This window comes from Anabrus simplex, chromosome 2 (genome assembly GCF_040414725.1).
Source record: "Anabrus simplex isolate iqAnaSimp1 chromosome 2, ASM4041472v1, whole genome shotgun sequence".
NCBI lineage: Eukaryota > Metazoa > Arthropoda > Insecta > Orthoptera > Tettigoniidae > Anabrus > Anabrus simplex.
The window spans coordinates 324,969,226-324,995,838 of record NC_090266.1 but is presented as its reverse complement, the minus strand read 5'-3'; the positions used below and the strand labels follow the sequence as shown (position 1 = coordinate 324,995,838).

The window sequence follows — 26,613 nt, the reverse complement described above, 5'->3', positions numbered from 1 at the left end:
CCACTCTGGTGTTTTCCTGGGAACTCCCTCTCGACAATGGTTCTCCTAGCTTCTGGTTCCATCGCCAGGTGCCTAGATAAGCTGTCTGCTCCTATGTTCGTCGGTCCTGGGACGTGACACACATCCAAATCAAATTCTGTGATTAACAGAGCCTATAGCATCAATTTAGATTTTGTGCCACAGATGGAGTTCAACCATTTGAGAGCAGAGTTTTCGGTGTAGAGCTGGAACTTCCTTCCCTCCAAGTAGCCCCTGAATTTGCCCATGGCGCACACCACGGCTAAGGCTTTCTTCTCGGCAGTGCAGTAGCGTTGTTTGGTGGGAGATAGCTTCCTGCTGACATACTCGATGATGTCCCTTGCGCCTTCACACCTCTCCTGGAATAACACTGCTCCTAAGCCAGAGCCGCTGGCATCCATGTGCAAGCACATCTTCCATTCATGATCGGAATGGGCTAGACCAGGAGCGATGCATATCGCAGCCTTAATGCCTTGGAATGCTGACTCTTCCTCGCTGGTCCATCGGAACAGGCTGTTGTTATCGAGTAGATCGGTGAGTGGTATTGCCTTCTCTTCAAACTGTGGCACGAAGCTGCTATACCATCCACACAAGGCAAGAAACTGACGTACTTGTCTCTTGGTCCACGGGCGTTCAGCTTCTTTGATAGCTCAATTCTTCTCTGGTTGTCTTTCTAAGCCTTCAGATGTTAGGACATGGCCAAGATGTTCTACGCGGGACTGGGCGAAGTGGCACTTCTCCAGTTGGCAAGAAAGTCTATGATTCTTCAGTCATTCCAGTACTTTCCTCAGATGTACAAGGTGTTCTTGAAAATTCTTGATGTGAATTAAAATGCCCTCGAGATACACTTGGCAAAAATCTCCACATATCCTGATAGTACCTTATTCATCAATCGCATGAAGGTGGCAGGAGCATTCTTCAATCCAAAGGACATTACTGCAAACTGGTACAATCCTCTCGGTGTCATGAAGGCGGTCAGTGGTGTAGAACTTTCCTTGACCTGCACTTGCCAGTATCCGGAGTTGAGATCCAGCATGCTGAAAACCCTAGACCCACTAACCTTTTTCAGCCAGTCTTTCAGGTCAGGCATGGGGTAGGCATCACAAACGGTCTTCTCGTTCAACCTGCGGAAGTCCGCACACAGTCGATACATCCCATTCTTCTTCTTCGGTAGGACAATAGGTGAAGCCCAAAAGGATGTAGAGGGTTCAATGAGACCTTGCCCTTCCATCTCTTGAATCTTCTGGATGACGAAGTTGCGCTTATTCAGGTTGATTGGATATGGACGTTGCTTGATGGGTGAGGAAGCGCTGCATACAATGGTGTGCAGTACCGTGATAGTCCATCCTATTTTATTGTTGATGACTTCCGGAAAGTCCTTTAAGTTGTGCCTCAGCTCCTCTTCTTCACTTGGTCGAAAATGTGTTAACTGGATATCTCCCAGGTCTACGTCAACTTCCGTAACCTTGCGAGTCCGAAGATTTCCATTGGGCCAGGCGACCCTCAGACATCTGTCTTTTCCCAAAAAGACTTCATGAGCTGGATAGTCTAGGATCACCTCGTGTTCCACCAGAAAGTCATGACCTACTATGATGTCAGGTATCAGGTTCTGAATCACTGTAACGTCAATTACAATAGGCATCTTCATGCGTTTAGCGGTTAGGTTAGTCTGCCCTTGAATGGAACAGGTTACTCCGTCTGCTGCTCCCACTACCCTTCCAAGATGGTGACCCTTCATAGGTGGTAATAATTTGGTGACACTCCCGTTGACTAATTAATGGCTTGCTTGGCTGTCGAGTATGGCTGAAAAATTCTTGTTGTCTATCCTTAAGATAATACCAGGGTTGGGCTGGCATGTTCTACTCAGAATTTGACCAATCCCTCTCCTACTTGACCAGGGTTGCTTGTCTGCTGTGTCTTGAGGCACACTCACGTTCCCGGCCCCATCCCCCCTCAATCCAGAATAGGCCGGACCAAGTTTCTCAGATGTCGAAGTTGGGCACTTGTTCTTCAGGTGTCCCGCTCTTCCACACTGGTAGCACTACCTAACTGCGCTGGTCTCTTCCGTAGCTTTGCTCTTGTGTTCCTCCTCCAGCTGGGCGATTGTTCTGCATAGATCATCAAAGGATCTTGTTGTGATACTTTCACGAGGAGTGGAATCTTATCGTGGAGTAGCTCTGTGATGTCCGGTGAGAGCTCGTTTTCGCTTCCATCCGGGTGCAGGCACTCGAAGAGTTGGTACTTCTGTAGGATGAAGGCGCTAGCTCTCATGACAGTGGGTTGTGCCACAGTAAGTAGCTTTCTTTACATAAAGCTCTTCACCCCTTCGGAATTAAACCTAGCAAGGAATTCCCTCTTGAAGTCCATCCAGTTTAAATTTAGACCCTTCAAGTTATTCCACCAAGTAGCGGCTTGCCCTTTTAATCGCAAAGTGATGAGCTGCACGAAGATGTCCTCTGGTAGATTAGTCCTACCTAACAGACCGACTGAGCCTTCGATGAAGCTTGCCGGGTTCTCTTCCAGTCGCCCGTGGAATTCCGGAAGGCTCTCTTTTTTTTTTTGCTATGGGCTTTACGTCGCACCGACACAGATAGGTCTTATGGCGACGATGGGATAGGAAAGGCCTAGGAGTTGGAAGGAAGCGGCCGTGGCCTTAATTAAGGTACAGCCCCAGCATTTGCCTGGTGTGAAAATGGGAAACCACGGAAAACCATTTTCAGGGCTGCCGATAGTGGGATTCGAACCTACTATCTCCCGGATGCAAGCTCACAGCCGTGCGCCTCTACGCGCACGGCCAACTCGCCCGGTGGAAGGCTCTCTATAATAACAACCTTCGGCTCTACATAGGTGTCCTGTATTGCCGGTTAAGTTTGAGGGTGTTAGAGGTGTGGCGATACGTCCCGTTTGAGTTAATCTACGCTCTACTGCGTGAAGGATGCTTTCCCTTATATTCTGCACATCTCCATTGATGGTCGAGAACCACTTTTCTAACCTTCCTTCAACAGCAGAATTACAGTTCCCGAAATTTCCCTCGACAGCAGCTTCCAGCTGGCTAATCCTACTATCGATCTGTTCAACCTCTCCCAGTTTTGACCTGATGTCTGATATCTGCTGCGTTAAACGATTGGTGACGTCGCTAATTTGCAATGAAATTTGTCATCTACACTCGTGATATTTGTCCGGTTAAAACTGAGTTAGCTTGAGAAATGTTGTCATTTACTTTTGAAATTTGATCTGCAATCTGTCCTGTTAGGCTGGAATTGATATCTGAAATTTTGTTATTTACTTTCAAAATCTGATCTGCAATCTGTTCTGTTAGGCTATAATTTACGTCTGAAATTTTGTCTGAAAGTTTGTCATTGAGTGCCTGCATCACGGTCATTAGGTTAGAACACATTTTGGTTATATTTACCTCTTCTTTTGTCTCCAATCCAGTGAGACCTTCCCGTAACTGCGCCTGTAGCGATTTCTTCTTCACATTCATCGGTATATTTCTCTTGGTGAGTTTGTCTTTGAGCTGTTTCACCGACATATTTTCTAGTATCACTTGCATTTTGATCTATTTCTCGCTACACTCGTATTCACTCCTAATTTCTTACAGCCTGTCCCAAAGTCGCCAATGCTGTATCCACAATGACGCACACAAAATGCTGTTAACTTGTGTACGTGGATTTATTTACAATTATTTACAAATTAAATGCACATAACCTAAATCACTGCAGTCACAACAAAACACTTCACTCCGTAAACATCAACAAGCCACCATTTCTAACAACTGCCTATCACGAAGTGTCTTACATGGAGACTGCAACCACTGAATGTCAACTACCAACTTTAATAAACCAATTCACATACTTCAAACACTCGTTAGAACGACGTATGTCTGATCAGAACAACTCCTGTTAAACCATGACTCGTACTAAACAATAACTCGTCTCTACAATCAAGATCACCTGCTTATATAGGTGCCTGGCCAGGCTTCTAAAAAGATACGTTACAAAAATACCTTCTCGTAAATTCTCGAGTGCCTAACAACACGGTTATAATGTACAGAATATTCTACCATCATCTCGTCTGATCTAGTGCCATTCTGGATGTTACTGCGCGTTACACAATTCTGTTGTGGATTACAAATCATACACACAGGTAATAATAAATTATATACAGGTTGTTACATTAACTGAACTCATATAAATGTCTATTTACAGTACATGTTTCATGACATAACCGCACAAACACTGCGATCATTTAACTACCTAAATAATAATAATAATAATAATAATAATAATAATAATAATAATAATAATAATAATAATAATAATAATAATAATAATAATACTATGGATGTAAACACTTCATAGCCATACATTACAAGAAATAACAACAACAACAACAACAATAATAATAATAATAATAATAATAATAATAATAATAATAATAATAATAATAATAATAATAGGTAATAATATAGATATGCAAAAAACTGCTTGGTATAATTAATTCAAGAAAGGTCAAAATAAGTTGGTTAGAGGAAATAAAGCAGGACTTGAAAAAAAACAACTCACAGAAGATATCATCAGGGATCGCAAAGCTTTTGGGAATCTCGTTGCAAAGCACACGTTCACGGAAAAGGCTAAAAGAACCACAGGAAAGCAATGGACGGAAGAACGCAAGAAACAGCATAGCGAGTTCATGAAGAGATTTTGGGAGGAGAAGAAAAAAGGATAACCATCATCAAGATAACAAGTTCCAATGCGCACTGTAAACGGGCGTAACGAGGAAATAATAATAATAATAATAATAATAATAATAATAATAATAATAATAATAATAATAATAATAATAATAATAATAATTCAACCTCGATACTTGCATTATTTATCCATAGGTTAAATAATATTGTTTTCAAGTTATATCAGTATATTACACTTGTGTCAGTCTCTAGGGCTATTTACGCATTTATAATGCCGCCATCGATACATGAATCACACAACATCCCATTTTTCACTAATCTTCAACATTTTCCGCACTTTTCGTCACATTTTACAGTTAATTTATTCAAAGGATAGAACACTACGTCGTCATTACCAGGCGCAATTTGGATGCACCCATGTTGAAAACAATGGCACCTCATTCATTATGTCATAACCCGACAACATGACAAGAAAGATGTCCTTATCACACAAAGACAGTTAGAAACATCGATGACTGTTGGACTGATCATAGACTTCTTATCAGGCCAACTCAGAATTTTGGTGTGCCAGAAACCACATACTCATTTCACAAACCCTTCAAGGAAGAACTTCAAAATGAAACTGTTGCTATAGAATTCCAAATACCATAACAGAGCAGCTGACTTCTAATCCAATCAATACCACGGATTTGGAGCTGGAATGGGCCTCACTTCAAACTATCATCAAAGATTTGGCAGAAAAACAATTGGCTATAAGAAAAGGAAGAGAAATGACTTGGTTTGATGATGATAATGAAAATATTCTGAAACTAATTAGTAAAAAAAGAAAGCGAAGGCTACTTATCCTTTACACAAGACCCTTCCTCTGTAGTGAAGAAAGCAAGTTTCCAATAGCTTAAGATGAAATGTCATGCTGATATCAAGAATCAAGAATCAATATTTGCCATTGACCATATACAATGAAGGAGGCTTCGTCAACTGATAATAATTTAGTACTTAATACTACTAAGGCTGAATGAACATACACCTTTTATTAAATCTTAATACTAACATTATGCATTTCTAAGAATTCAGAGTTACACTGAAGAAAATGGAAATTGCAACACCCAGAAGGAGTGGTGTTACATTGCTGCAATTAAACATGCAGGACGAGTGTTCGGTTGAGATTCGATGATTACACCTTCAGGTCCCTCTGACCGCAAGTTTGGACAACAATCAATACAGGATGTGCCCACTAAGAGCTGCAATACATTGATAAATTCGTCGAGGCATGTAGTCAATAAGGTCTTGCATTGCTTCCTGAGGAATTGTGGCCCATGCTTGCTGCACTGCACGGGTCAGTTGTTCCAGAGTTGTGGGTGGCTGAGGACGGTTGGGCAGTTGTCGACCCATCATGTCCCACACATGCTCAATAGGACTGAGGTCCAGGGATCTGGCAGACCATTCTAAGGTTGTGATGTCGTGGAGAGCTTCTCTGGAGATGCGTGCAGTGTGAACCCGGGCATTGTCCTGCTGAAATATCCCATTAGCAATGTTCGCAATCATAGGGACAACCACTGGATTGAGTACCCCATAAACGTACTGTCGAGCAGTCATAGTACTCTCAACAAGCACTAATTGCGATTTCACATTAAAGCCAATAGCTCCCCAGACCATAATGCTTGGTGTTGGCCCTGTATGCCTCTCGACAATAAGATTTGGGCGGCCCCTTTCCCCAGTACATTGGCGCACACGATTCCGGCGATCACTGCAGGCGACAGAAGCGCGATTCATCACTAAAGACAACCCTATGCCATTCGTTGACCCACGTCGATCTCTCTCGACACCAGGCCAGCCTTACACGTCGCTGTTGTGGGGTCAATCGAACACCTTCTGCAGGGACACGGGCTCGTAAGCCAGCTGCACGCAGGTGATTACCAACTGTTTGTTGTGTAACATGGGGTGCCAAAGCTGCTCGAATTTGTACTGCTGTTGCATGGGGTTCCATCCGGTCCATCCGAATGATGAGGCGATCCTCTCTCACAGTTGTCTGTCGCGCTGGGCCTATGCCAGGTCTACGAGTGTGGGTACCTTCATTTGACCTCTGCTGCCATACACGTTGTACCGTAGATGCCTGTCGGCCAACATGTGCAGCGACAGTCCTTAGCGATAATCCATTCTCACACAGCCCAATTATCCGAGCCCTCTCAAACAGCGACAGTTGTTGATAGCGTGCTCTTCTCTGTCGTCGAGGCATGTTTGACGGGGAACATTTCACTGCACAGACTGCAAGTCAACTACGCTACATCAGAGTCCGTATACTGGAGTTGATTCCTCCACGACCAATCACGTGGGGAGACAAATAGCAACAATCCAATGGGTCTGAAACTTTTATCGTTTACATACCTATATGGCATCGTTTCATATCTTGAAAATCAACACAAACGACCAATGCCTTCATGGTGTTGCAATTTTCATTTTCTTAAGTGTATTATAAAATGGATTTTCTATTAACCAATCATACATTTTTCTTTTAAAATTACTTAAAGGACTGGACCGTGCAGAATGTCGTAATTTATAAAATAATCTTAAACAAATGATTTTATGTGAGTGAGAGTTTTTGACAGCCTGTGAATTGGGATGTCAATGTCTGCTTTGCCCCAAGTATCATGAAGGTGAATGTTTTCCCTAGTATTGAATTCATTTATATTGTTTTTAACATAATTATGTGAAAGATATATAAATATACAAATATATAATTGTCGGTATTTTAAGCTTAATGAAGAGAGGTTGAGAACGGTCTATTGCACCAGCACTACACATTGTTCGGACAACCTCTTTCTTATTAGAAGTATATTATTTACATAAGAGGAATGCCCCCATAATAACAGTCCATAAGTAACGTGTGACTGGAAGAGACCAAAATATGCCATCCTTAGGTAGTCACTACTAACTAAATCCCTCAACTTCCATATCAAACAGGCCACTCGTGATGTTTTTTTACAAACATGATCAATGTGTGTTTCCCAGTTCAATTTGGCATCAATATGAAAACCCAAAAGTTTGACTGACTGACTTTCAATATCTTTGGATAATCCTAGTGTGAGAAATTGAGTTTTATCCTGATTGCACAACAGCCTATTGGATGAAAACCAATGCACTGAGTTGCAAAAGTTTCCTGCGACATCTGATGCAAACCTGAGATGCTCTGGTATTTTGTAATTAACGTTGTATCGTCCGCATACGATATAAGAGCATGACATTTGACATTTTGCGGTAAATCATTGACTGCTAGAATGAATAAAAATGGACCGAGGACAGAGACCTGTAGCACACCAGCTGTAACTTTCTTCAACGTGGAATACCTATTTTTAATTGAGACAAACTGATATGTTATTTAAGTATGACTTAATTATGTTCAGTGAGGGATACTTGACACCATACATCTCAAGGTTTGCAAGTATGATTAATACAATCAAAAGCTTTACTTAGATCACGTAACACTAAAGAGATCACCTGCTTGTTTTCAAAAGCTGTTAATATCTGATTAACAATTTCAAGAACAGCAGTAGTATTACATTTACCTTGTCAAAACCCAAACTGACAGTCAGATAGGAGATTGTAAGTTTCAAAATAGTTGCTAAGTTGATTGTACAAAAGTGATGCAAATATTTTAGAAATTATTGGAACAATTGAGACTGCACGATAGTTCTGAAGAAATTCTTCATCCCCACTTTTAAATACTGGAATAACTTTAGAAATTTTAAGTAGATCAGGGAAAACTCCGAACTCTAAACACTTATTAAAAATAAAAGCTAGAGGTTCAGAAATCAAATGTATTATTATTTTGATGATGTAATTAGATCACCAATAACAATCCATACTCTTAGAGTTTGATAATTTTAAGCTAACGTTAATTACTTCATCAGATGTGATTTCAACCCAATGGAAAGTGTTTCGGCAGGGGAGTTGATTGTGAAGAAAGTCACTCGCGGCTGCACCTGTTGCCTTAATTTGATCTCCGATTTGTTTTACAGAGTTTAAGAAATAATTGATTCAGTTCTTACGGATCGAGAAATGTGTCTTGAGTTCGAGTAGGGATGTTTTCTTGTACTATAACATCCCATGCCGCCTTGCATTTGTTGGGTGCATTCTCAATATATTTTTGACAAGCTAAAGTTTTGGCATGGATAAGTTTTCTTTTATATAACTTTTTACAATTAAGATAAGCTTTATACACACCATTCTGCTCGGTTCCCGCTTGACAAGAGTTTTCAGCTGGGCCTGCCTGTTTGCTTTCGAGGCATTCCCCTTTCCTTGTTTTGCTAAACATGTAATTTGTAGATTAATTTATTTCCCTCGGGGTTTGCCTCTAGTAACTCCGTGGCACTTGATGCATGTTAGTTTTTCTCCTGCCCCTCATCAGAAGTGTTTTTGGTGTGGGAGTAAGTTGAACTGGCCACTGCGCCAAGTTTAAAAATTTCTGATTTCCCCCTATTTCAATTATATTTCTCAGACGTCTTAGAAAGCACGTTAACTTCCATTTAAATGTTGTATTTGTATCTTGTCTTCCCTCTTACCCTTGTAGAGCTTGAATTATGCTAAGATATATTTAGTTAACCTCTTGGCCTAATAGCAAAGCTCTTGTGAAACAACATCTAATTTTGTATTCGTAAATTATGTAACTGGATTGTTTAGATAGATGAATAATGTTCGAAACCTACCTTGTAATGTTCATTTTGGAAATAATATCTTGAATCAAAGATCACCGTTGATTTTTCTGGAAGCCTGCAACCTTCGTATCTCTATGGCCCGGGCAGATTCGCCCAAATTCGTTCCACGTTCCTTATGTTAGTCGTCACGTTGCCCACCCCGATATGTTTTGTGTGTATTGGCGCAGTTCATCTGATGTTTGTTGTGTGTTAATGTTTATAAGTGCCATGTAACTTGATTTATTTTCCTCTTTACCTGTCTGTGTAACGTGTAACAGCTGGAAACCGGTTACAAAATTGAAGCTCAACTGCTGCTGAAGACTTCCTCCAACATGTGCCACAACATCTTCTGCAACTGTGGATGGCAGTCCAACCAACCTTCCATGAATTCATCAAAAGCCCTCAAAAGTATGAAACCAAGAAAATCTACGGGACCAAATAACATCTCTCTAGAACTTATTCAAAATGGAAGACTATCTTTGAAGACCAGGATTTTCTCCCTAATTCTAGTAATTTGAAAAACACAGAAGGTGCCTGCCAACATGTAAAAAGTCATCATAGTAACCATTTTAACCTTTACATTGCTGCGCTCGCAATATTGCGAGCGCGGAGAGTGACTGCTGATCTGCTGCGCCCGTAATATTGCGAGCGTGACATTCTTCTGACTTTATCAAAGCAATACTCCCAATGTTGACATAAGAAGTTATTCAAACTCCGAGGGCGGATACACGCATCTCTCTGCAGTAGATAGGAGCTTACGAAAAGACAATCTGTTTATTCATTCGTGTGTTATTGAGATAAATACAACACTCTGCTTTACGAGCTGCTCTGCAGTATGCCCGGCGTGCAAGCTAGCAGTGATGCCCGCGTCAGGGATGAGTAAGCTACAGTGTGTCGACCGCCAGTAAAGCGCGCGATCTTACCAAATCCGAGGTTGTAAGAGTGCTATCCGCATTAGAATCGGAAGATGAATATTCCGACTTTAGTGATTTCGAGAATAATGACGATAGTGATGACACCGATTATAATGAAAGTAAAATGTAGGCTACCACAGTTTTGGAATTACCAATTTTGTACAACTCTTGATTAACTGGTCTGGACCAATATTTATTTTGATTTCAAACCAAGATGTATAGGAATTTTTAATGCATTCTCAGTGTTTTATCTTGAATAATATTTTACCGTAAAACTTAAATACATTTTTACTCATTTTAGACACCCCTGAAGTTATTGTCTTCAGTTTAGTTAAATATTGGTGCTCAGACATGGACAGCTAGGACCACCTGTAGCCACTGAAACATGTAAGTTGAGCTTTTTACGGTTATTTTTAATTATTAGTTCGTTTTTTGTTCAATTGTTGGCCTTTTATGTTGGACAACCTTGAATTTCCTGCGCAACATATAGCTAATTTTGTGTTAGAAAAATCAGTTCAGGACCTTCCATATTTAGTATAAAAATATATGACAAGCAGGCAAGAACCCTCTGGTTTTTCCCATCTTATTTCCGACTTTTATGTATTGAAGTTAATTATTAAAAATAATTCAGCACAGGGCTGTTACAAAAGAGAATTTATCTCAGCAATGAAAAGGTTAAAGAAAGGTGATTGAGGTATGTGTGGCAATTATTGTGGCATTTACCTACGATCCATAGCAGGCAAAGTTCTGGCAAGGATTTTGTTAAACCGTCTTCAGACTGTCTCTGTAATGATATTCCCTGAGTCTCAATCTGGGTTTTGGGCTTCAAGAGGTACCATTGACATGATCTTTTGTGCTAGAGAAATCCAAGAGAAATGCAGCGAACAACAAATCCTGCTTCTTTTAATATTTTACGATCTGCAAACGGCCTTTGATTCTGTTCCTAGAGAAGCTTTGTGGATGGTATTACGGTGCTTTGGCTGTCCTGACAATTTTGTAGGCTTAATCCAGGCTCTTCAGGATGGAATGGTTGGACGAGTTCTTCACCAGAATGAGCTACATTACATAAATACATAAATACATACATACATACACACATACATACATACATACATACATACATACATACATACATTATCATTATAGACTGTTATGCCTTTCAGCGTTCAGTCTGCAAGCCTCTGTGAATTTACTAAACGTTGCCACAATCCTCAATTTGCAACTAGTGTTGTGGCCTCATTTAGTTCTATACCTCTTATCTTTTAATCGTTAGAAATCGAGTCTAACCATCGTCATCTTGGTCTAACTCTACTTCTCTTACCCTCCATAGCAGAGTCCATTATTCTCCTAGGTAACCTATCCTCCTCCATTCGCCTCACATGATCCCACCAACGAAGCCGGTTTATGCGTTGAGCTTCATCCATTGAGTTCATTCCTAAATTAGCCTTTATCTCCTCATTGAGTACCCTCCTGCCATTGTTCCCACCTGCTTGTACCAGCAATCATTCTTGCTACTTTCATGTCTGTTACTTCTAACTTATGAATAAGATATCCTGAGTCTACCCAGTTTTCGCTTCCGTAAAGCAAAGTTGGTCTGAAAACAGACCGATGTAAAGATAGTTTCGTCTGGGAGCTGACTTCCTTCTTACAGAATACTGTTGATCGCAACTGCGAGCTTACTGCAATAGCTTTATGACACCTTGATTCAATCTCACTTACTATATTACCATCCTGGGAGAACACACAACCTAAATACTTGAAATTATCGACCTGTTCTAGCTTTGTATCACCAATCTGACATTCAATTCTGTTGAATTTCTTACCTACTGACATCAATTTAGTCTTCGAGAGGCTAATTTTCATACCATACTCATTGCACTTCTTTTCCAGTTCTAAGATATTAGACTGCAGGCTTTCGGCACAATCTGCCATTAAGACCAAGTCGTCAGCATAGGCCAGACTGCTTACTACATTTCCACTTAACTGAATCCCTCCCTGCCATTGTATATCTTTCAGCAGATGATCCATGTAAACTACGAACGGCAAAGGAGAAAGATTGCAGCCTTGTTTAACCCCTGTAAGTACCCTGAACTAAGAACTCATTCTACCAACAATTCTCACTGAAGCCCAATTGTCAACATAAATGCCTTTGATTGATTTTAATATTCTACCTTTAATTCCATAGTCCCCCAGTATAGCGAACATCTTTTCCCTCGGTACCCTGTCATATGCTTTCTCTAGATCTACGAAACATAAACACAACTGCCTATTCCTCTCGTAGCATTTTTCAATTACCTGCCGCATACTGAAAATCTGATCCTCACAGCCTCTCTGTGGTCTGAAACCACACTGGTTTTCATTCAACTTCCTCTCAAAGACTGATCGCACCCTCCCTTCCAAGATGCCAGTGGATACTTTGCCTAGTATACTAATCAATGATACACCTCGATAGTTGTTGCAATCCTTCCTGTTCCCTTGCTTATAAATAGGTGCAATTACTGCTTTTGTCCAATCTGAAGGTACCTTACCAACACTCCATGCTAATTTTACTACTCTATGAAGCCATTTCATCCCTGCCTTCTCACTATACTTCACCATTTCAGGTCTAATTTCATCTATTCCTGCTGCTTTATGACAGTGGAGTTTATTTACCATCCTTTCCACTTCCTCAAGCGTAATTTCACCAACATCATTTTCCTCCTCCCCATGAGCTTGGTTGTTCACAACACCACCAGGATGATTTCCTTTCACATTGAGAAGATGTTCAAAATATTCCCTCCGTCTCTCCAGTGATTCCCTGGGATCCAGTATGAGTTCACCTGAATTACTCAAAACACTGCTCATTTCCTTTTTCCCTCCCTTCTTAAGATTCTTTATTACTGTCCAGAAAGGTTTCCCTGCTGCTTGACCTAGACTTTCCAGGTTATTACCAAAATCTTCCCACGACTTCTTTTTGGATTCAACAACTATTTGTTTCGCTCTGTTTCTTTCATCTATGTACAAATCCCTGCCTGCCTCGGCCCTTGTTTGGAGCTATCGAAAGAATTTCCCATCACAAATGGGCTTAAGCAAGGCTGCATGCTTGCCCCCACCCTTTACGCCCTGTACTTGGCAGCCATGCTTCACGAGACTTCTACTATCGACCATGTAAGTCGAAAGCCATTGACAATAACACTATCCTTACGGACAGTCAAGACATATTAAGATGCTGGAAGGAACATCCCACTTGATGTTTATGATCGATCTAAGTTTCTGCTGATGGAAGCTTTCTAGTTTCTTTATGTCACAATGATAAAGTGTCCAGGTTTCACATCCATATAGTAATGTTGTTATGACTACAGCTTTTTACACCATTAGTTTGGTATATATAATGAGATCCTTTATAAAAGCTCAAGGTGCTCCTTTAAAACATTATAAAGGTGTGGAAATTAGGTTTTGGTATAAGGCGGACTGTTCAACCAAATCAGACTATGTTCTCAGAGATTCACTCATAATAACTGGATAATGGAGCTTCAATATGCTGATGACAATACACCTGAGGAGCTTCAAACATCCATCCATCAACTGTTTTAAGAAAGCTTATGAACGATTTGTTCTGACCATCAACACCCATAAGACTAAAGTACTTGCGCAGCTGGCACCAGGTGGTACTGTATCTGAACTAAATCTCACCATAGCAGGAACACCTCTTGAACAAGCAGACCAATTCACCTACCTTGGTAGTATTCTAACTACACAGTGCAACTCAGAAAATGAGGTGGAAAATAGAATACACTCTGCCCATGCAGCTTATGGCCACCTCTCCCAACAAGTTTTCTTGAATAAGGATATCACAATATATACTAAAGTAATGGTGTAAAAAGCTGTAGTCACAATATTACTATATGGATGTGAAACCTGGACACTTTATCGTTGTGACATAAAGAAACTGGAAAGCTTCCATCTGCAGAAACTTAGATCCATCATAAACATCAAATGGGATGACTACATAAACAATGCAGCAGTTACCGGGCGAGTTGGCCGAGCAGTTAGAGGCGCGCGGCTGTGAGCTTGCATCCGGGAGATAGTGGGTTCGAATCCCACTGTTGGCAGCCCTGAAGATGGTTTTCCGTGGTTTCCCAATTTCACACCAGGCAAATTCTGGGGCTGTACCTTAATTAAGGCCACAGCCACTTCCTTCCAACTCCCAGGTCTTTCCTATCCCATCATCGCTGTAAGACCTATCTGTGTTGGTGCGACGTAAAGCCACTAGCAAAACAAAAAAAAATGCAGCAGTTCTTCACAAGGCGCATATAAACAGCATAGAAGCCTTCATCATCACTCATCGGCTTAGATTGGTTGGTCACATCCAGCGTAGGAATAATAGCAGACTGCCTGAACAACTTCTCTACGGTGAGATTGGTCATGGCAAAAGGCCTCAAGGTGCTCCTTTAAAACGTTATAAAGACCAGCTTAAGAAGACTATGAATGGCACCAACATAAATGCTAACACCTGGGCAACAACTGCACAAAACCATGTTCTCTGGTGCAAAGCTACTGCAGAAGGTGTCTCACTGGTTGTGCAGGCATGTTGCAGACAAGAAATTGAAACACACGAAAAGCGGAAACTACGTCAGACCCAACCACGTCTTCCACCCATCTTTAGATGTGACGTGTGTGGCCGAATGTTTCATGCTTGATCAGTCATCAGTGACATCTCCACAGAGCCAACAGACTTTAAGAGGAACTGCAGGAGAAAAACGTATTTTCGGAAACGAGTAGCGGCCGACGACGATCCATCACTATGACCAAAATCTGCTTTGAGTACATCATTTTTTCCTTCATCATCAGATAAAAGCAAACCTAAAATATCATCCGCTGGAAGTGTCTGGTAGTTCATTGTTTTAATTTTTCACCTAAAAGAACCAAAGATAAAATTCGTGAAAATGTGATGTTCAGTGAACTATAACCCAACATCATTAAGACAGGCTTCATGCAGAGGAAGTGAAATAGTAAAGAAAACCACTGATTGCAAATCACTACTGGTTTCTATAAGAATTCTTTGACCTCCCATAACTAGCATTTGTAAATCTTACAATGACAGTTTAGCATACACAACTAGCACTCATTAAATTTACAACGTAGTGATTCATTACAAAAATATATTGTGGCGATCTTACCCCAAGCAGTGGACTTTGATTTACGAGTGCTAGTGTTCTAGGGCTGAGACACGCCTCCAACAGAGATGAGTTGCATGTACCTTTCTAACCACATACCAACTGTCGTGACAATCTTAAATCTCTGGCAGTACTGGGAATCAAACCCAGACCTTGGAAGATGAGAGCTTATAGTGCTAATTATAAAGAGATGACAAAAGAAAAATTCCACAGATGATAAGAAGTAGGAAGAGAAGTTGCTTGCATCTGGTTCAGAAGAGTTTGCTTTCTTGCCAATGTTACGGAGAGGATGGTTAAAAGAAAATGAAACAAAGACATAAAGCAAACAAGATGTCAGGCAACATAAAATTGGACAGATTGTGTTAATGAAGAGATCTGCACAGGACAAAGATACGTGGAGAGCAATATTATGTGAAGATCTGCCGTACGGCAGAACAGCATACATAAATGATGCTGATATATGAGATGGAAGGTGAACAAACAAGTAGAAAAATATACATTATCAAAGACAGGAGGCTAGGAAGGAGGAAGCATACATTACAACAGATCAGTGAGAGAGTGATTGAGGGGCGGGGGGGGGGGGGGGGGTGAGGGGCAACGGGGAGGAGAGCCATGGATAAATGTGAAAACACAAAAGGATAAGACATGTGCCACATCTTCAAGTATTGCTTTCAGTTAATCATACCAGGAACATTATCATAAAATAACAGTGACCTCAATGCCATTAATGTTTCATATGCAAAATGAAAATTCTACCACTCTTCCAAATGAGTAGCAATAACTGCTGTGCTCTTACCAGTAGATATGCATACCCCTTCAGAGATGAGCCAGCATGATATATACTTATAAAGTGTTATCTTCCCCCATAGTCCTAAGAAGATGCATTTCTTCCAAAAAGGCAATATCTGGAACAAAATTACAAATTATAAACCTAAGTAACTGTAAAGCTGAAATATTGCATTATTTTCATTAACAGAAATGCACACACTATCAGAGGTGAATTAATGTCATACATTTGAAGAGTCATCTTCCCCATTACCCTACAAAAATGCATTTCTACCAAAAAGACAATACTGTATCTAGAACTAAATTGCAACTAATGCAATAATAAGATTACTTTCCCAGATCAGTGCTTAATATTTCATGATTGCAATGGTGATTCATTCAGAAACAGGCTCAGAAACAAGAATGGTAAAAACTCTTGATAAAAAAAAAAGTCTTATCTAATTTTTGTAACTGCAGTTAACAAGAACTTTCTTTTTCTTTTTATCAACTCTAATAGCAGACTAATTATTATCAATATTTAAATTGAAACCCTACCAACAGAACAAGAATGACTGAGGTCACTATATCTCAATCAGGAGAACATTCAATGTGAAATCAGTAGGTTGTGTGTCAGATACTACCGGTGTCAGTTGGCCACTTTTGTTCTGTACTTAGCTCTCTTTGGTATGCACTATGTGTATTTGATACAACTTAAAAAGCTGAAAGTGTATTTCAAGTAACAATATTTAGTTGCCTTAATCCTAGAACACAAACCCGTCATTTTTACAACACATATTTGGCAACAAGGTTCTATCTGCTAGGCTTTTTGCGCCACATTGCTGTCCTACTCAGTAGCTTCCTACAATACCATGAGCTTTATCAGTGTGCGTACACTCTTAGAGCGAGTCTGTTGATTTCAAAGTGAATACTGCTGCGTCGTAAATTTTACAACGATTTGTGACTACGTATGCTAAACTTGGCAAAGTAAGTTCTGTAACAAAGTTAAATTACAGCACTATTCTGAATGAAATACGTACCTAAAATCACAGAACTTATCATACACATACTGGTAAGTAAATGCATGTTGTTATTGCAGATGAGCATTCTACAAGGACCTGAATTTTGGAGAAAAAGTTATGTCATTGATGTTTTAAAAAGAAGATGAATGTGGTTCGCGCAATGATTCTAGTTCTGATGAAGAGGTCGATAATGTACACACTGATGACAAACTCTGATGGATACAGATGAAGATGATATACCAGCGTGGTATACTGATATAATCCCAAGCAGTCATGATGACTCCCTTGTCATTGTGTAACAAGGCTAAGAGTACAGAAGACTTGAATCTGAGATCTGAGAAGTCCACGAGTTCCTACATCTGAAAGTGAAGACAACTGAGACGTTTACACCCCATTGAGAAATGTAAATATTGTGATTGCCCCTAGGAAGATTCTAAGAGGAAGGAATAATCACCACTGGTCTGCAAAACCTGCCGGTCGATCACTAAGTCGCACACCAAGCAGAAACATAATACACTTTGTTCAGACCCCTATTGGAAATGCTAAGGAAGCAATGACTCCTCAGGACTCATTTTCTTTGTTCTTCACAGATGGTATCATATACACTCTAGTGGTCCATACAAATGAAGAAATAAATAGAAAGAGGTTGACATACAAGTCACCAACACACACACAAAACCACACTTGCATGGAAGAAGTAAAGGCACTCCTTGGAATCTTTGTACTAACTGCTGCTTTGAAAAATAATCACCTGTCAGTCCGAGAAATGTTCAATACAGATTTGTGTGGTACTAGGTACAAAGCCACCACGAGTTTGAAGAGGTTTGAATTCCTAGTATCGTGCTTGCGGTTGGACAAGGAAACTCATCAGGTAAAGAGGGAAAATGATTATTTTGCACCAATATGTGAAATTTGGGAACAGTTCATTCACAATTGCAGAACGTGCAGGCACATTTGTAACAGTGGATGAGCAACTGTTGGGTTTTTGTGGAAGATACCATTTCCGCATGTACATCCCGAGTACGCCCAACAAGTACAGCTTCAAAAGTTAGTAATGACCTGTGACACGAAGACCAAGTACATAACAGACGCTGCACCTTACCTAGACAAATGTACAAAGACTGATGGAATGCCTCTTGGGGAATTCTATGTCAAGGAACTGACCAAAGCTCTGCAAGGATCAAATAGAAATGACACAACAGACAACTGGTTTATCTCAATAAAGCTTGCAGATGATCTTTTACAAGACAAACTGACGTTAATTGGTACTATTCACACCAATAAACGTGATATACCATCAGAACTACAGTCGACAAGAAACAGAAACAATGAACAACAATGAAAAATCCAACCAATTTTATTGACTATATGACTTGAAACATTAACAAAGTTTGCTAATAATTCATTTTAAATATCCTTGTGTATAAAAGTGTTTTTAACTTTTCTTTCCAATCTAGTAATGCAATTTTTGTATCTGATATATTGTGTAATTTATTCTAGCTGCTGATGTCCCTGAGGGGAAGAAACATGTACTAGATTTAATGACTTTTATATGTATTGAATAGGCAGATCACTTAAATATAATATTTAAGTTATTCTTAAATTTTCGCTACTTGAAGAAACAGAAATGTTAGCACGTCCATGTTATGCATTGACACTGAAAAAACTCTGGTTTCATTCAGAGCAAAACCAACTAACAAGATAGTTGTTTTATTGTCAACTGCTCACGACCAGCCTATCAGTGACACTGGTCATAAACCACACATTGTAGAGGATTACAATGCAACTAAGTAGGGAGTGGATGCTCACGATCAAATGTGCAATTGCTATTGTTGTAGCCCGAAAACCAGGCAGTGGCAACTGTGTGTATTTTCTGGATTGCCCAATAGCACATGTGTAAATTCATGGGTTAGCTATTGCTACAATAATGAGCGTCAAGGCCCCAAATTTGCCGAGAAAATACTTTCTTTCACCTAAGTGAAGAACTCGCCAAGCCATGGATGGCAAAGAGACTAGAAACACTGAGCTTACAAACACATCTACGAGTAATGACACAATGTGTCCTAAGTGGTAGTTCATCCACCCAATGCAAAGGATTGGTTATTACTGGCAAAACAGATGTCACCGCATGTATTGGAAGGAACATAGAGTAAATTTTTGCACTAACTGCTGTAAATGAGACATCAGAGACTTTCTCCATGATATGATATGATACTTTATTATTTTTCTCTAGATCTACAGTAATAATACCCATTTGATCCTTTAAATGAGAAAAATAACATGTTCAGCCCATGCCAAAATTCACTCTTTCAAACTCTACATACTGTACAGAAAAAAGAAAAGAAAAATAAAACACGCAGAGAACAAAAATGAGCAAGCAAAACAATATTAATAAGAAAGAAAAAAAATTCAAACGTACTCCATGGACATGCCATGAAATTCCTCAGATACTCCGGAAACGTAACCCCCAAAGTGAGGGTCACCACGGTAGTCATCCTCGGCCCTTTCATGCCACGTCCAACGTCTTTGCTGAATATTCCTGTTGTCTTCCCAGAATGTGTAGTTTAAATAAACATAATTAAAGGACATAATAAAGTTGAAATAAAATCAGCAGTATTAAGAATGTCAAAGACCTTCATGCCTCTCTTAACTAGACATGCAAACCCTTGCACATTCCATTCCTCCTACCTTATTTTACTTGACCCACTCTAGGTTGCTGAGTCCAGACTTACATTACATTCTGCCATTGCGTATTCATGCTCACGTATGCTCACGTTGCAACTTTATCCTTGTCAGCCATGCTTAATCAATTTAAATACCAAGCCATACTCCACCTGAAATTTGTCATCACGTCCACCAAACCAAAGTTTACAAACAAACACCAATTCTCAATTCTCCTCCCTCTCAGCACTTAAATTCTGCCATTACATAATTAAACGTCCACCATCCATTTGTCATCACGTCCACCAGACCAAAGTTTACAAACAAACACCAATTCTCTATTCACATCCCTCTCAACACTTAAACAAACACCACTTCTCAGTTCTCGTCCCTCTCAACACTTAAAATCTGCCATTGAAAAGTACCACCACTTCTCCATCTCCAAATTTCATATCACATTGAATACCAAACCACCTTCATTTACAACTTACTCATGAGTGCACCACTACTTCTCATACCTTTCCAACACCACATTTCAACATATACCACCTCTATTTCCAACACCACCTTTCATCTCTAGCACACACTCATCTACCATACTCAATTTACCATACATTCATACTCATCCTATTACCCATCATAATTACCTACCGAAAACTCCATCTTCCACCAAACCAAAATTTACAAATAGCCAAATTACAATACTACATCTTCTTACTTTTCCAACACCACATTTCAACATCTACAAATACCACCCAGTCATATACCATCACATTAAATACAACTTACTCATGAGTGCACCACCACTTCTCCATACCTTTCCAACACCACATTTCAACATATACCACCTCTACTTCCAACACCACATTTCAGCCCTAGCACACACTCGTCTACCATCAAATAAATCTCCATCTAAAAATACCACACACTCATACACCATCACAACCTTCAAAATATCACTTCATCTTCACCTACAAATACCAAACACTCATTCCTCAACACTACATTCTTACATCTAACAATCTTTATTTTCACTACTCCCTATACTATTGTTCTTTTTACTTCTAGTGACTACACCCTTCTCATTTCTACCTGAATCCCACATGTCTGTCAGTTTTCTATACTTTCCTGTTTCTCTGCCACCTCTTTTGGCCGCCACTTCATCACCATCTTCACTCTGTTGTGTTCTTTTGCCTCCACCGTCAGCTCCCATCATCTCCGTTAATCTTCTGTCCTTGCCTCTTTCCCAACTCCTATTGAGACATCCTCCGGTTGCCTCTGACGTCACCTTTTTACCCATCACTTCCCTTACTTCACTGCCTTACTCCCCTGCCTTTCTTCTTCACTGCCGGGCTGAGTGGCTCAGACGGTTAAGGCGCTGGCCTTCTAACCCCAACTTGGCAGGTTCGATCCTGGCTCAGTCCGGTGGTATTTGAAGGTGCTCAAATACGACAGCCTCGTGTCAGTAGATTTACTGGCACGTAAAAGAACTCCTGCGGGACTAAATTCCGGCACCTCGGCGTCTCCGAAGACCTTAAAGAGTAGTTAGTGGGACGTAAAACAAATATTATTATTATTATTATTATTATTATTATTATTATTATTATTATTATTATTATTATTATTATTATTATTCACTGCTTATGGTCACCCTTTCACTTGTTGCCTCTTCCTGAACTTCTTCACTGTTAATGGTTACATTTTCACTTGGCGCCTCTCTCTGACCTTCTTCACACATTACACTGTTACTGTTATCTCTCCTCACTTCCCCACCTGTCGTTGCACTGCTCATTTTTTCTTCGTCTTTTTTAATCTTCATTTCTAAGTCCAGCAGTCTATTCACAGACCAGTTCCTCTTCCAATTTTTGCCTGATACCACTAGCTCTTGTCCTTTAATAGTAGCTCTCAGTCCTTGATTTATCGCGCGTATCTTGTGTTTTCTGAGTATTTTCTCATTCCTAATAGCCTCCCATCCCACGTCTCTCTTGATCCATATTTTTTCTCTCTGCATGTTACTCGCATTGCCTATCACAGCATCAGCCATCAACGTAGAAAACAGTTCTACTTTGATAGGCCTGTTGCCCCTAGTTCTTCCCACTCTCTGTACGTCATCTATGTCCACTTCGCTAAAGTTAAGTTTCAATTTCCCCTGTATTAAGTCGACTACTTTGTAAATTGTACGTACTTTGTCTTCTCTCACCTCCTCAGGCACCCCATAAATAAATAAGCACTTCTTCCTGCGATTCAATGTATTGGCATTCACTTCCGCTTTCAATTTCAACGTCTCCTCTTCCAGTCGTCCTATTCTTTCTCTTAATATTGCCACTTCCTCGTCGTTCTTTCTCACTTGTGATGTTATATCGTCTGTCATTTCTCGCAGCCATAACTTCATTTTTCCAAACTCCCTGGTTTGTTCTTGGATCATATTCTTAATTTGCTCAAAGGGGCACACTTCTACCACCGTCTCTTTTACCCATTTTTTGAATTCTTCTATGTCTTCCCATCCCTCATTTCCACTAGATGTCGGGCCTGGGTTCGGCTCTACACCTCCAATCAGTAGCAACATTATAACCACCGCCGCTGTTAACACTACTTCTCCTTTGATTACCAAATCCACTTTACACCCACCTGATTTTACTTCTTCTTTCTTGATTCTCCTCTGCCATCCTCCAATAGCCGCCCTGTATTGATCTACTCCAATCATTGTTGTCAAACACCTCACAAGCTTCCTGCACTCAGCACTCACTCCTTACTCCCACTCCCGAGCTCTCTACTCATGCGTCCGCTCTCCTTCGTGGCTTAAGCTTAACTCGACTTTCTCCATGGAAATAAATAGTTGTAAATTTTACCAGCATTTGTTTTTATGTACTACCAAATTGGGGTTTGTGTTCTAGGGTTAACAATCTCCTCTCTTTACCACGATCACATTGGGTATTCTGTCATACGTTTCACGCAGCTCTAACATCACAAATATAAAATTTTATTCTTCTTGTAGCATTTCTCTTCCACAGCGCTTACGTACCAGATAAGGAAATACCATCAAAGTTCATAGTAAACATTCCTGCTCCCTTGAAAAAAAAAATGCAATTACTGCTTTGATCTATTCAGTAGCTTCAAATACAAATCCTATGCTGATCATATTACTATACCTTATGGCATTCCATCCTTACTTACTAATATATTTAATTTTAGGCCAACTAAACAGTCTCCTCTTGCTCTATGACTGTTTTACAGACCATTCCCCTCTCCAAATGTATATTTCTATTATCCTTCCATTATTCTACAAGAACCAAATTAATAAAAATTCATCCTTTTTCTTAACTGATTGAATGAACATATAAACTGTATTAGTTTGTGCTAAGAAAAAATCTGTCACTTAATGGTGAACTAAATGGAAAATGTGAAACCAAAATTATTTCTGTAACTCATAACTTGACCCAGCCTTCATACGGTATTAGCTGTACACAAGATAACTGATGAGCACTGTACCAGGAACGCTGGTACACCATGTATTTCCTGGATTTTAAGAAGTCTTTTAGGATGCGGTTATGTAACCCGCCTCAGTCCACCGACGTGTAGGTCGCGGGACATAAACCTCGCTGTAAGCTACCCAGGACAAGCCACATCACAGACATTCTAGCTGTTTCCTTGCCGAAAATTTTACAAACTCTTGTTTTAAATGAGATATCAGCAAGTGAACTACACTACCTCATGAGTCGTTCAATTCAGTCACTACTGATCTGCATTTACAGCAGTCGCCCAGGTGGCAAATTCCTTATTTGTTGCTTTCCTAGCCTTTCCTTAAATGATTTCAAAGAAATTGGAAATTTATTGAACATCTCCCTTGGTAAGTTATTCCAATGCCTAACTCCTCTTTCTATAAACAAATATTTGCCCCAATTCGTACTCTTGAATTCCAATTTCATATTGTTATCTTTCCTACTTTTAAGAGCACCACTCAAACTTATTCCTCTACTGTCATTCCACGCCATCTCTCCACTGACAGCTCGGAACATACCACTTATATGAAGGTTTGGAAGCATCCACCTAATCAATACTTTATTTATATGTTATTATTTTACACTACCGGTTTCAACCTTGTGATAGTCATCTTCAGCTGACCAACATAACATCTAATTAAAATATCACTGTAACAATGTCAGATAGTATGGGTAAAACATTGTCAATTTACGAATATTCTTTGTACTAGCTTAAGCAATTGTCTGTGTTGAATGATATGAGAATTAAAACTCAACTCACCATTATGTACATGGATGATGTATGTTAAATATACAATATTCTTAAATTATAAACGTGTAACATAGTATGGGTAAAACACACGAAAAACATTATCAATTTGCGAATGTTTGTCTTATCTTAATCGTCTACGTTAAACGATGTGAGAATTAAAACTTAATGTTACTATTATGTGCATTCCACATTAAAACTTATATCTAGATGAATAAAACATTTTGAAGCGCAATTAAATTTATGCGATGTATGGTACTTATGTGACTATGTTATGACATGTGATCAGCTGTGTTCATTCCCTACTGGTATAATGGTGAAGTTTCTTGAAGTAATATGAACACTTATGTTGAGGTCAAGGTTGTTGTCCGGTATTAGATGTGGAACTTCGTCGATCTATATGCAGTGCTTGCAGTTCATGTTAAAAATAGTTTTTGCCATAAAATGTAATATGATGTGTAAAATTATAAATCGATCATTATTCTTACGACGTGCTTCCCTTGGTCTTTACGTTATTTGATTTTGTCAAATGTCATTACGTGTTACTTAATTTTAACATATCATATGTTATATGATTAGCATGAAAGCTCCTTTCTTCACTTTGTGTTGTTGGATGTATTTGTATTGTTGTTGTTGACTCTTGGTATGTGTTATATCTATTAAATTACTTAATTATATTCCTTTCTTTACAATACTTCTACAGTTCAACATTAACATTTTTATGTCATCCCTACTTGACTTCCATATCCCTGTACCCTTACCACTGGTCCCTAGACCACCCCGTTTCCCTGAATGTACCTCCTATAACCCTCCTAAACAAATTTCCTAACTTATACGTAATACTGTGGTTTAAGTGAAGGCCATCTGAGCGTGGATCCCTATCTCCTACCCACCCATTAGGATCTAAAAATCTCACTCCCAGTTTCCCACATACCCACTCCATAGTTTCATTTAAATCCCCATCACCTTCCAGTCAGTATCCCTCCTTCATAATATTCCACTGATAACAATCTCTGCTTCCTTAATCTTCACCCGTCCTGCATTTACCACATCCATAAACGTCCCTGTATACGACTTTAATCAAAATCCCTTCAGGGGAATTGGAGTTATTTAATAATAAGTATATCACAATAATCAGATGACCTATAGGCCATGGAAGTATATAAAGGCTGCTGATAGACTACAGGATATCTCATTCACCATTGGGAGTTCTGACATGTCAGACTCGCCACGCAAAACGTCGTGATATAGCTCATCTTAGGACGAAGTACAGCTTCAACTCGACTTAAAGTCTCTTCGTGTGGAACATAGGATTCTGTGAGTGCAAACTGGACATAGTACTTAGAATCTCGTGTGAATGGGACATAGTAATTTCTCAAGACTTAGAAATATTCATTGGTGAGTCAAGCTTATATTCTATACCATCGAGTGTACTAACAGTGATAGTTCTTTCAAAGTAAAAGTCATTTGAACCTTAAATATTTCACTTCTACAGTAAAGTTTGACTCTCTTTATTTACATATGCAAATAACTAAACTTTTCACAAGAAATAACTTTTATTTCTTTAATCTATATATATAAAATAACATGTCCTGACTGACTGACAGATTCATCATCGCCAAGCCAAAACTACTGGACATAAAGAAATGAGATTTTGGAGATACATTTATATTAGGGTGTAGGTGCTCACTAAGGGAGGATTTTTGGATATTCTGTCGCCAAGGCAGTGAAAAGGGAGTTGAATTTAAAAAATGAGGATATCTATATCTCAAAAACTTAAAAGTTTACAGGCATAAAAATTGGTATTTGGAATCTCCTTTAAAAATAAAGAAACACGTATTATTTTTTTTCTCGGAAAATTCCATTGGGGGGGGGGGGGGGGGGGTGATAAAGGGGGAAAAGGGGTTGAACACCTTTTATGGGGAGAGGTATATCTCTGAAAATGAAGATGTTACAGACATGAAAATTGGTATTTGGAATCTCCTTTAAAAATAAAGAAACACATATTTTTGTGTTTTTAGATAATCCAATGAATAGGGGGTGAATAGGAGTGACAAATGGGGTGAATTTTTAACAAGACTATATCTGCAAATTATCTCAGACACAAACAAAGATGGTGTCCTCCTAACAAACTCCGAGGATCAACTGAAGCAATGGCAGTAACATTTCTCTGTGGTGTTAAACCACTCCTTGGAGGAGCAAGCAGAAGAAGAAGAAGAAGAAGAAGAAGAAGAAGAAGAAGAAGAAGAAGAAGAAGAAGAAGAAGAAGAAGAAGAAGAAGAAGAAGAAGAAGAAACCCAGCATGACGCAAGGATTAAAGTCTGCATTCCAACAGTGGAGGAAATCAAGCGGGCATTGAGAGAGTTGCATATTGGTAAGGCAGCAGGTGATGACAATATTCCAGCAGAAGTCATGAAGGTTGATATGGATACCAATGCCAATATGCTG

At 39.5% G+C, this 26,613-nt stretch overlaps 1 protein-coding gene across 2 annotated transcripts in view; it reads right to left on the bottom strand.

Moving 5' to 3' along the window:
* Window positions 1-26,613, bottom strand: part of nes (lysophosphatidylcholine acyltransferase 3 protein nessy) — a 478,088-nt gene that overhangs the window by 151,802 nt on the left and 299,673 nt on the right. For both annotated transcript variants that reach the window (XM_067140683.2, XM_067140682.2), the window contains one exon: window positions 16,269-16,377. In XM_067140683.2, the coding sequence (XP_066996784.2) occupies window positions 16,269-16,377 (109 nt within the window). The remainder of the gene's footprint in view (window positions 1-16,268; window positions 16,378-26,613) is intronic.